Source organism: Toxotes jaculatrix, chromosome 14, assembly GCF_017976425.1.
Source record: "Toxotes jaculatrix isolate fToxJac2 chromosome 14, fToxJac2.pri, whole genome shotgun sequence".
NCBI lineage: Eukaryota > Metazoa > Chordata > Actinopteri > Toxotidae > Toxotes > Toxotes jaculatrix.
The window spans coordinates 16,331,465-16,344,179 of NC_054407.1; the positions used below are offsets into that span (position 1 = coordinate 16,331,465).

At 40.6% G+C, this 12,715-nt stretch overlaps 1 protein-coding gene across 3 annotated transcripts in view; it reads left to right on the forward strand.

Moving 5' to 3' along the window:
- The window catches only part of agap3 (ArfGAP with GTPase domain, ankyrin repeat and PH domain 3), a 112,138-nt gene that overhangs the window by 44,417 nt on the left and 55,006 nt on the right, over window positions 1–12,715 (forward strand). For all 3 annotated transcript variants that reach the window (XM_041054506.1, XM_041054507.1, XM_041054505.1), the window contains exons 2-4: window positions 5,413–5,471; window positions 7,749–7,836; window positions 11,244–11,329. In XM_041054506.1, coding sequence (XP_040910440.1) covers window positions 5,413–5,471; window positions 7,749–7,836; window positions 11,244–11,329 — 233 coding nt within the window. The remainder of the gene's footprint in view (window positions 1–5,412; window positions 5,472–7,748; window positions 7,837–11,243; window positions 11,330–12,715) is intronic.

A 12,715-nucleotide genomic window follows, 5' to 3' on the forward strand; every position in this document is an offset into this window, starting at 1 on the left:
TTGCTGTTTTTTTTTTTTGCATTAGGCCCCAATTTCACACCATCAAAGTCCTAATTAGTCGCCTCTGACTACTTGAATTCTTTCGGTGTCAGGTTGCACATATGCTGTATTCATTCTCATTAAGCCAACCTTTGAACCAGCTAAGCTGATATGTCATTCTCAAGCTAACATAAAGCTTGTTATAGATCCTGAGGTCAGCCTTGTTGATCTCCTGGTCTATTTGTATTCGCGCATGACATGTTACCAAGGATACCTATTCCTTTGTGGTGGAGTGTCAAGACGTATTTGTCCATTTATTCCAGTGCAGAGTCAGTCAGTCAGGCATTAGGAATGTAGGTGTGCCGATCAGCCTGAGTAAAGCTAGGTGTTCAATGCCCTGGGCGGGACACGGTGCCTGTTGCTACCTGCTTAAGTGTTTGTTCCCAAGTTAAATCCAGAAAGCTGAGGCCCAACCCTCCCACAACTAAGCACACACACTCAGTTTAAGTGTGTCATGATGATAACGTCTAAGTCTTGTGGGTTAGTGAGGACTGGGGGAAGGGACGTAACGGGGTGAGGGGTTTGAGGTGTGCAGACTGTCTCCCCACCCCCACCTGTGGATGAACAAAGCCACTCTGTCGTGCCCGTGGATGCCTGAGTGATCAGTGAACTGTGTGCTGAGATGAGGGCTTTCTGGGGGTCTTTGAGTTGGAGGAGGGGTTGTTGGTGGTCAGCAGTTCACTTATCTAGTGAAGGTTGAAGTGCTGGAAATGGGACTTTAGATAGAATTCTGTAATAAGCCTCATTATAGTGTGTCAACGGGCTCCAGCAGACAAAAAAAATACTCACTGATGCGGATATATTCTGACTTGCCTTAACTCGCCACTATGACAATTTGAAGAAAATCCCCCGTGTGTGTGATCCATTTATCTTGACTCTAACATAAAATTTATTCATGAAGATGGAATTCTCTTTGGTTCTTTCTTCTTCTTTTTTTCTCGCTATGTCTCATTTGATATCAGTTCCTGTGAATTCCTGCCAACAGTATCAACTGTGTCAACTTTACCTTGCATTTGGGATCAGTCTGCCTGCTTCAAAATCTGCAGATTGAAAATGAATATAAAAGATGCATTTGTTTGTGTCATTCACACTAGCAGGTGTGGGTGAGCCAAACTCCCAGCAGGTAATTATGTTCAAAACAAATAGGCACTTTCAAGGAAATTTGGACAAACAGTAACACTGTGATAATGCCCTCTCACCTGCTGCAGGAGACAGTGAGATATTGAAAAATCACTGAGTGATACACAGTCTGGGCATGAGCGGAGGGAAATCTGTTAATATCCGAATATAATTTGTATTTGAGCATCTGCCACTGCAAATCTCCTCTCGGGTACATTTCGTTCTTCCGGATTGTGGTTCACTAGGTGAGCATCATCCTGCTGTTCTCCCATCCAGAAACTGTTAGCTTTTACAAGTCTACAAACTGTTGGGGTCTGTAATTTGTAGGTCCTCCGTTGTTTTGTGTGCAGTTTCTCTCTTTAATTCATGGTTGATTGTTTCATTCAGTTTGTTCTCTTTCACAGTTTTGTGTAGGTACAAAAAAAGATAAGCTAAATCTTACACATTTCTCTCTTAGCTCCACAAATTGAGTCAATCAACCTGGGCATTGTACTGCCAGACTCCTAGAAAACCCAATTTGTAAAGCTCATGTTAAATGAGAGTCCTGTTTGAACCGGGATGTCCAATTTATTTTCAGGGAAGTGATCAATGCTCATCTGCAGACAACACAAGGCCTTAAGAGCTTTAAGTAGGGCAGGCCATCCAGACCACATTAGACTGGCATGGTATAAAAATATTTTTGCCTTGTTCTCTCTCTGCTGATTGTGTTAGCTCCTTTGATAGAAATGAGAGTGCCGTTTGGCAGCTCAGTAGAACAAAGATACAAGCTCTGACCTGGTTGTGCACTGTGTTTATGGCTTTGTAGAGCAGCACACCAAAGGAAGATGCTACAGGACCATTTTGTCAAGGCGAGCATGATGAAAGTAGTCAGAAAGGGAATGTTGGTTGGTCATGAGGTTGGCAAATCAGGGAAGTAGAATTACTAATTGCTGGCTAAATTCACACTCTGTAATTTATGGTGGTGGGAAAGCCTGGTTGGAAAGTCAGTCGGAGATAGAGTGGAAGTTTAGACCTCAAGGTTGTCCTCTCTCATTCCAAAAACCGCTTCAGATTCACTGCACGTAGAAATGCATGCATGCATGTATGCGCACGCTCCCGCTCTCAAATAACCGTACGCACAGGGTTTCTGCTCGCATTGCATTTTCTTTTCTCATAAAATGGAATAAGTCGGGGGGTGATTGTGCATCTCTACCCTCAGCCTGAATGGTCATTTTTATCTGAGTAGACATGAGCAGTGGAGTGAAAAACATGACAAACAAGCTGGTAACACAGTTTTCCCCTCGCGGAGACAAAGACACTGGTGTCCTCTGTAAGCATCGCAAATGCTGGGGCTTTTCTGTTTCCATAGGCATTATGGGACACAGTAATGTGGGGATGCTCATATTTAAAGAATGACGTAATACACTGCACATGGATTCAATTTGGGTTTTTTTTTCCTTTTTTTTTTTTTTTAGCAGGCAACCAAAGGGGTTGTACTGTATCTGCTTTAAGGATGGCAAAAGTTGGGCCTCTTTCCTGTGTTACAATATGTGAAGGGTTTGTTTGTGAGAGGAAAAATCCAACAACGACTTCCTAAAAAGATCTTGCGAAAAATGCATGCGTGTTAGTTCCTGTCCAAGCTTGCGTAGAATTTCCTCCTCCTTTTTGCTTTTCTGTGTTTTTATGTCCTCCAAAGCATAAGTGGTGTTGTTATGGTCAGTACTAAGGGAATCTGCTGTTGCACAGATGCATTGCTTGTCAGCAGCCAAAAAGTCCATTTCTGTGTTGGTTTTTGATGACACTTGCCTTTGTTTGAATGTGTCCCTCTTTGAAGCTCTGATTACCTGGACTGGACAAATGTGAGAAAAACATCTGTGCACGTTGCTGTTTTTTTTTTCTGTTTATTTTTTAGATGATGACTCCTTGTTGTTGCTGTTTTTATTTGTCTGTTGATCGATTCTGTGTTAATGTTGGGTTACAAACAGCACGTGCTAAAGCCGGGAACCTTTCAGTGTGTTTGTCTAATTGCTAGTTGTGACTGTTACATTTTTATCAACCCTCCAATTATGTAAAAAAAAAAAAAAAAAAAATCATGAAATATAAATGAAAATCATCACATAAAGTAGAGAAAACACATAAAAATAATTGGAGTGTACAAAATGACAGGAAATCCGAGGAATCTGATATCATCTCAGAGAGCTATGACCTGCATTTAGTTTCCTGCACTTTAAAACCGAATTGGATGGGTGTCTTCACTCATGTCCCGACTTGTCCAGCCCACACTGAGAAGGCTTAGCATGAGGCGTGCTGCTTAAAGACTACTCTGGCCCACACAATGCTTGGTGAAAGGCCCTTCTGTTTAGGAGTCACTCTTCTCCTCTCCCACAACAAGTGACACATCCAGAGCAGCACAAGGCTCTTTGTAAATGGAGGTCAGAAATAAGTAAACATTTCAGCTGAGGGGTATTTCTTTACTCTAATTGTAGTAGGTAAAGGAATTTTTGGCTCAGGTCTGCTCAGCAATGAGTCATACGTGCTTTTAGCATACATTTCGGGCAGGAAATAGAAACGTGTCGTATAGTGCCAGTGGTTACCTTACTTTTACGATAGTTTACACTATCGTTCTTTTCATATTATCATCGCCTGGGGCACAAAGGAAAACCACTATTGCTGCAACAAACAGGCTTACAGTAATGATGGCTCCCTGTTTGGTGGATGAACACTTTAATTGTTATGGTTTAAACATGTGGGGGGGTTCAGCTGGTATTGCGCACCTTGTTGCCTGGATACAGAGAGCCTACACTCCTGTATAAGAGATGGTATCTTCTTCTTGGGAGGTTGGGAGGGGGGGGGCGGGGGGAGGAGTTCAGATGGTGAGAAAGCCATGATCCAAAACAGGAAGGCTGCCTTTGTTCTAATAGTTGTTATGACACATAACTGTGTACTCCATCTCTGTGGGAAACAGGGACAGCTTGTGGAGTTGTCATTTGTGTTTTTACTTCTCAGGGTTTGTTTTGTTGTATTGTTCTTTATAGTGCTCTTTCCCACTGCCCCTTTTTCAAAGTCTCTGGAAAACACTGGAAAACAGAACAAGTTGAATCAAGCCTGTTAATAGCTTTCTTTTAAAATGGATTAGCTAAATCCCCCTCCGAAATTGCACTGTGTTGAAACCTTATATAGAGATAGCCTGAATAGACTGTGCTTACCATAGGTGTTTCACAATTCCTTCTCAGTGTTTGTGTGTTTTATAAGTTGTAAATACATTAAAAAAAAAAAAACTAGACCTGAACAAATTAGTCAGGGGGATTGGGAAATCTTAATGGACTGGTTGTTTCTTTGAATATACTTTAGGTCTGCAACCAACCATAAATGTTATTGTTTACTCATCTGCAGATTATTTTTTCAATTAATCATTTGATTGATAACATGTCAAAAAAAATTTATAAAAGTGGCCAAAAATGTGCCAAAGCAGGCTTTTTCAAATTACACAAAATAACTATAACTATAGTTCAAAACCCAGTTATTCAATATATCATCACCAAAGAAAACCACCCAATATTCAAATTTCACAAGGTGAAACCAATTTAGGTCCCTTAAAATGAATCAAATAGTTGCTCAATTATCAAAATTGTTGCAAATTAATTTTCTGTCGATTGATTATTTGACTAATAGTTGCAGCTCTAATTTTGTTTCCTGATCATACTGATCAAATTTTCAAGGTGAAAAAAGTGCAAAGAAAAATATAAAAATAAAAATGGCATCTCATTGAATACAGACTCAGGGTATGGCAGAAATAAAGGTCAAAGTTTACCAGTTTGAAAGTCTGAATCTTCCTAACCATTTTAACCTTTGACTTAAGCGAGCCTTTGTATAGCACAGCCCTGCAAATCTACACATCAGCCCATAAAGATACGACACAATCCCGGTGGCTAACTTGCTTTTATGTGCAGGAAGTAAAAGATGAGGAGGGAAAGAAAACTAGAAGAAATGACACTGAACATTCACAAAAATCAACTCTCCATTAGGTTAAAATGGACTGAAAATCTGAGCAGACTGTAGACAGGCTTTGTCATATCTGTTTGACATCTGAACGATCCATCATATAACTTGTTGCACACACCACAGATAGCTGTAAGGTCACTTTGCCATCAGTCAGTGTGAAATACTGTCAATGCCATATTTTCTGTAACTGGGGTCAAACGGGACACTAACACATGTATTACCCTTCAGTGCTGCTTGACTTAATTTCTTTTTATTTTGCCCTTTTCTTTTTAGACTCTTTCGTCAACAGCCAGGAATGGACATTGAGTCGGTCAGTACCAGAGCTGAAAGTGGTGAGTAACTTTTAATATTTATAACGGCCCCTCTGTCCATTCGCCCTCAGAGGCTTCGTCTTACTGATAGATTTAAATGTCAGTGGAAAAGCATGTTGTGTCCATGTAATACTGGTTTTGCATTTTACATGAGAGAGAACAGTTGAGAAAATTGGCTGGACTTTTCCCTGGCTCGTAGTGGGTGATTTTTAATGAGATGCGTTGGCATGGAGATGCAGGGTGGCTTGCAGCAGGACACGAGATGAGTGACAGTTTTGGGCTAGACTAGTGACACATCCTGGGTCTGATCCCACTCGCCAGTGAAGCACACACACACACACAGCCACTGCCAAATGCACAGCTAACGTCCTCACATGATTTAATGTCTTCCACCCATAAAGACAAGTAGCCTTGAAAAACTGCACTCCACCATTCTGCCAGCTGATATAATATTTCCATGTTAGGTGAATTCATTGTTGTGGCACCTTGCAAAAGAGAAGACTTCAATGGAATGAAAATGGAGAATTCATAGGGAGTTCAAACTTGCTTTTTTTTTTCTTCAAGCACTGTTTCCTTTTATATTTCTGAGGTCTTAATTGGCAGCATCCACACAGCGGTTTGTTAAATGGACCTGGAAATACTGAATTAAGTGTGGCACAATAGCTATCATTCCTTTCACAACTTTCAAAGAGCTGCTGTTCAGCGACAAGGTCATAGTGAAAAAAAGTTGGTCGTATGTTTGAGAAGCTTTTTAATATGATAGCGAAGTCAATTTCTTCTTCCTGCCACAGTGATAATGATCGACACTAGGGTCAAAACATTTCCTGCAGATTAGTTGAAGTGATGATCAGAATCATGTGAGAAAACTTGAAACATCCACTACAACCGTGAGCTGCACCCTTCTATTGTACTTTTGTAATGGCAGCTTAAGAGTGGTGGAACCATTTATTGCCATCCTTTGATAATCAGATCCACTCTCTTTAATATTCCCAGATCAGAGCTAAGCATCTACAAAGAAGAGTAAAAGTTCTGTATTGGAATAGTGCTGAAATGGCAGTTTGATTTCATGAAGCCTGTATACCAGCAGGTCACAAAGCTGAGCAGTTAAAACAGCAGGAACACTGGGTCTGTGGTACGTTCAAAGTCGATTTTTGTTGACTCACAGCTTTCACCGCACACAGCCTACAACTTTTGCTAACTTAAAGCTTATTCGTAGTTTATTCTACTGGGGAACCTCACGATATATATACTTCAATTATGGAGAGGGAAGGCTGGGAAAGACCTTAAACAGATCTTTTCCCATGAGCCTCAAACTTCCCTATAATTAGAACCATACCTGACTTTAACACCCACTAATGATCTGAAGAAGAAGAGGGCGATGGTGGGTAGAGGAGGAGGAGAAGAGGGAGGAGATGAGGCATGTTGCAGCCTTTGTTCTTCCCAGACATGCTGGCATCATCAGCCCACCCTCCGCCATGCATCACCCTGAAGGCGCTGTAGTTAGGTCTGGTCTAGACTCCAGGGAGAGGAAGCAGGGAAAAGATTGCAACCAAACTGATGTGCAACACTAAGAGGCCTTTCCTCATAATGTTTCAACCTCACACAGCCTGCATAAAGGACCAAACTGTTGTTTTATGGTCTTTCTTAACTACAAACCAAATGTATTTTCTTAACTGCCCAGTATGCTGTAAGTTTTTAGTATTTTGATTTTCTAGTTAGTAGTAGTTAGTTTCAGTTCATGCGAGTGTGGTCTACCAGAGAATGAGAACAATGAGAATCCCTTAGATTGGATTTTGAAAGTGTTTTGACCAGGATATGTACTGAACAGGACACACCTGTCATCGCAACAGCAACAGCAAAACCTTATGAATGAAAGAAACTCCCAGATTTCTGTTATCGTTTTCACCCTGTCCATAAGAAAATGGTCTAATTTCGGTTAAATAGCCTTTGATGCAATGTGTTGATGTTGGCTGTAATACAAAGTAAACACAGCACATAATGGGTGAAAACCTGTGGAACCACCATTATGATTGATTTTAAAGAGCCACTATTGACCTTGGAAGGAGCAGCTTGACCCAAAAAAAGAAAAAGGTCCACTCACTTTATGTTTCCAAAGCCTTAAGACCGATTTTGTGGTCTTACTTAGTGCATGGAACTGCTGAGCAAGGGTGAAAGCTTCAGAAACATCTTGTGCAGAGGATTTTTTGTCAGGTCACCATTATGGTCTTTTATGTCTACATACTCTTGTGGTTTGTACCTGTCAGTAGTAATCACAGTATTTTGCTCTTGGTCTTGCAGGGCATTGTGGGAAATCTGTCCAGTGGGAAGTCTGCCTTGGTGCACCGGTACTTGACAGGCACATATGTGCAGGAGGAGTCTCCTGAAGGTAAGAGTCTGTTGGAGGTGTGGGTCGGGAGATAATTGTAAACATGTCAGATACTCAAACACGAAAGTTCAGATGAACACAGCATGTGTAATGCGGCTCTTGTAGCCTTAATGTCATGCTGCTGATTTACCTCACAACTTGTTATATAAAGTACACTACTGCTGATGAACCTTTCACTTTCATGGAGTCAGACTTTCACAAATTCAGAGAAGCCTTGTTATTAACTTGATGGTGTTTTTCAAAAGCGTCAAAGTCAAACCTGCTGGCTGTTAAAGGTATTTTCATTTGTTTTACACAAGAAGAAAATCAAGCATTGCAATGCAAGCATTGCTTTGAGAGAATATTTTTCCAATTTCAATTTTCAATTTGTATTAAAATGTCGTGTGTTGGATTATATCAAGCTTCTAGACACCAAGATTGAAAATTGGTTTGGTTGAGTTTATAAATTTCATTTTAATTCCTCCACTAAAACTGGTGAGAGAATGACAAAGCATAATAACGTTCCCAGTAAATTAGGGCTGCGAAGATTACTCATTGTTAAAACATGAAGGTAAAACTGAACCCCATCGTTCCTCCGAAACTATAAATGAACAGTCATAAACCGTTCACTTCCTGGATGTCCTGATGAAGAACGAGCCAGTTAAACATGCTGAGGAGGTCCTATCTCCAGAGAGGGACCCCTTGTCAGTTTAATTCACTTGCAAGATCTGATAGTCGTTAATTTATCAGCAAAATCATAATGAGAATGCCCCCTTCTGGCCTGAAAGGTAAGTCCTCCTCTCAGAAACCCGCAAAGATGCTGGCAAACCCAGAGTTAACTGATGATCTTTGAGGGGTTTGCAGTGTTTCATTTTAGTGTAATTATAGTGTGGATGAGACATGAAGCGCATAATTAGTTTCGGGCATTTCGCTGCACCAAGGGAGAAAAATCCTCATAGCTTAATTAGTCCTTGAGAAATCAATGGTGGAAATGCTGGAAAAACAGAACAAGCGTTTTTTTGCTGTAATCAAGGAAACATGTCAGCTCAGATATGTGCGCGTGTGAGTCCCTTTACATCGCTTGCGTGTTGCTGTGATACAACATGTCTGTCTCATAATTAGCAGCTGCTCGGGCTCTCTTTGTTTTTTGTTTTTTTTGTGTGCTTTGACACCGGCTTTACTCCAGATTGGGTATTTACATTGCAGAGGCTGCTGAGGCAGGTTCAGCCGTGGCTGTTTCTTCAGTATTTTGTTCCTGGGCTTTTGCTATGATATCTGAAAAAAGGTACTGGGGTGTGTTGCCATGGCAACACCGGATGGAGCTCCGTTGGATTGTGGCTCTGTGTCAAGGTCTAAGCCTCCTTGTAAGCAGAGTATGCTTACTGCGTGTTAACCATGCCTTCCAACTTACCGTCTCTCTGTAGGCTGTCTGCAGGGTTATTAGTCACCTCCTTTCATGTGAGGCTGAACAAACCATTTAAATAATTCATAATTATTTTCCATTATGTCAAAGAAAGAGAAAGGTGTGGTAACTTGCTTCATTTATTCTCAGCACTGGCTTTCTTTTTACATGCATTGTATTAGCTCTACTCTAAATAAAGACAACAGCATCCTGGATGATTATGTAACTGAGATGTTTACTTCAAATTCCATGCATGTTTTCACCGCAGCCCTGTGCTTTCAATACAGGTACTGGTTTCAAAGAGACTTTCCATAATATGTGTATCTATATGTACCTACTGCCAGCTTCTATACAAACTCCATATTCTGACAAATCTTTGGTTTTCTGTTTCGTTCTGATCCGGTCTCTCTCAGTGTGTAATGAAATCCTCCTCATCTTTTTTCCCTTTTTAAGCAAGATTCAGAGACATACAGACACATAGTTTCTCAGTCCTTTGTCTGAATCTCCAAAGCACTGTGAGTTCAGTACAAAAAAAAAAAAAAGCTGGTGGTACATGAATCTCTCTCTGTTACACAACCAAGCATCCAGCAGGGCTTGAGAGCTGTGCAAAAGGCTGGGAGAGTCCCCTATTTGCCAAGCAGGCTAAAGTGGACTTAACAGGGTGGAAGTGTGGCTCAAGTGGATATGTATTGCTTGCTGAGACAGGCATACTTTCTGCCTATTAAAAATTACAGGGCCCGGCTTCTGTATGGTCCCTACAGCTCTTCAGTGATCTGAGATCTGTAGCTCTTAATACGCTGGTTGGTCACAGTGTGATCTCCGACATTTTACTATCTAATCACACGACGATCTTAGCTAACATGTCTGCTTATGAAATTCCTGGAAAAGTGCAACAGGTGTAATCTTATTCTGCCTGCACATCTGCTGTCTTCAGCGTCGTTTTTATAAAAAATACATTTCACGATCCTTCCTAGGCCTTTTCAAATTTGTGCATTATTCAATTTTGTCAAATTGCTTTCAGCATATTTTCGTATTCATAAGGCACTGTTTTCACTCCCAGGGACATCTCTAGCCTTACAGCTTTCTCATTTGAATGTTTTTAATCTCCAAAGGATCGCAAACCATTCAAATGATATGCAAAATCTAATTTATTGCGTAGTTCTCCCATTGGTCTCTTCTTTATCTGCAGCCGGCTTTGCTAGCGGCAAGGAATATGCATTTGTATTAGAAAAGAAATGAAGAAAAAAGGGGAGAGAAACTCAGGGTTGTATAACACTTAGCCCCCGCTAAGTGTTATCACTACTGTCCTGTGGACATGGTGTGACCTGAGGCAGTCCAGTTCAGAATAAAGATGAGTTTTTTGCCTCTGATATTATCTCCCATAATTTCTTCCCCTCTCTTTTAGTCTCAGCGCTACTCCTTATAACTTATTCCAATAGTCTTATCATTTCATAGCAAAGTGTAATGAGTTATGTTGTTAAGGCCGTGAAAATGTTCGAACACACTTAAGCTCTTGCGGTGAAGTGACGCAGACTGAATACGCAGCCTGATAATGTTTGTGAAGTGAGCGTTGGGTCTTTCCAGGACTTGTGGCAGTGCAGTGGCAGTGAACTGGTTCCTCCAGCAGCTGTACATTAGACATGCTAAACGGCAATTTCTCGCCCACATAATTGGCTCCAGAGAGAGACCTGGCTTCCTGTCGGCATATGATCATAACAAGCAACACATTCAGGAGGTCTAAATCGAGAAGCTGCACTTAAACTCATACACATCTTACCAAACTTTTATGACCCATGTCAAGCTGTGTTTTGATATTGAATGTTAGTTTATTTGGTATATTGGTTTATTCAGTGCATCGCATTGTTTTTATGATTCATATTCTGCCTTCTGTTTCTGCTTGAGAACTCCTGGTGGTTGGTTATCTCTCAAGAAAGATATTTTATCTTTGTGCTAGCACCAGGCCAGACTCAACATGTTGTCAGTATGACCTTGGAAGAAAGTCTTGAAATAAATGTCTCCTCCTCAGGTGGACGATTCAAGAAAGAAATTGTTGTGGATGGACAGAGCTACCTTCTTCTGATCAGAGATGAAGGAGGGCCTCCAGAATTGCAGGTAAGAATGTTGATCCTTTTTTTTTTCTCCAAAGTTGCAAGATGTGTCAAACAGAGACTGTCTGCAAACTGTCATGCAGACAGGAACCGTGTAGAGATAGACTGTTACCTCACTGCAGGACTGTTTGGAGCAGTGTGACAGCACTCTGTGGTTGTTTTACCAAAAGCACTTAAAGGGCAGCAACAGATCAATGAGCAAGCCGAGCCAAAATCATTTTTGTGGTCAAAAGGACAATGCAGCACCTAATTGTCCTATTAGTATGTGAAATATGAAGAGTAATGGAGCCAGTGTTTCATCCGCACTGGGTTTTGCTAAGTTTTCACTAGGGAGCATGCTATTGATGAGGCAATGTGACGCTGTTTTATCCTCTTTCAAAAAGAAATTGAGGAAGGGCTTCCCAGTAATCCAGCCTTGTTTAATCACAGAGCAGCTAACAGACTCTTATACTCAGTTATTCTCAAACCATGTTTTACCAGAGAGCGTTGGGTCTTACCTCCCTCTTACAGATCTTCCAGGACTTAAAGGAACTAAATTTTGGGTGTCTGTATTTCATAATACTTTAGCCAGCCCATGCTTTCTGAAGCCAAAGAGAAAATGTGAGGGATTTATACTAACATTCGCCTTTTCATGATTGCACAGTATCTGGATTATCCTGTTTTCAAGTTGCTATAAAAATCTTATGATAATATGTGGTTCACATCTACAACAATGGATCATATTTTATTTGCTAATCCTATGTTTTGCCTCTTACATCTGAATCTGTGAAGTATCCAGTAAATAATTTTATCAAATAGTATCAAGTAGTGGGGTAAAAATACCATATAATGCTCTGAATGTGGTGGAGTAGAGGTAGAAAGTAGCATAAAATGAAAATAGTCTTCTCTAGTCTACCACTTAAAGGTTCTAATATCAATGTTTTATATTAACAAAGGACAAAATTACAAGGAATGTGAACTTTGTCACTCCCAGTGACAAATCCACACATAAGTTTCACTGAACTCTACAGTTTCCCTCTGCCCTACACTTTTTAATGTCTTTTATCTCGTTGTTTTGATTTTACAGTCCATGAACTTACTGTTTTAATTCTGTCTCTTTACTCTCACCAGCGTTGCTTATAGAAGCAGCAGGCAACTGTTTTCAGTGAATAAACTCTGATGAAGTCACTGTATGCTACCTGCCCAGCACCAAATGGCAAACTAACATAGTTAGCATCGTGCTGGTGAACGTAGTGCTGGCATTTAACCTAAAAAGCTAGATATTTCCTCAGGACTTGGTGAATATTGGACTTTTGACAGGTGGTCAAACACAGGTTAGGCAGTTAATGCAAGTTGATGCACAGGACTTAAGCAAATAAGATAATAAAAAAAAAATTACTAAGTTTACCAT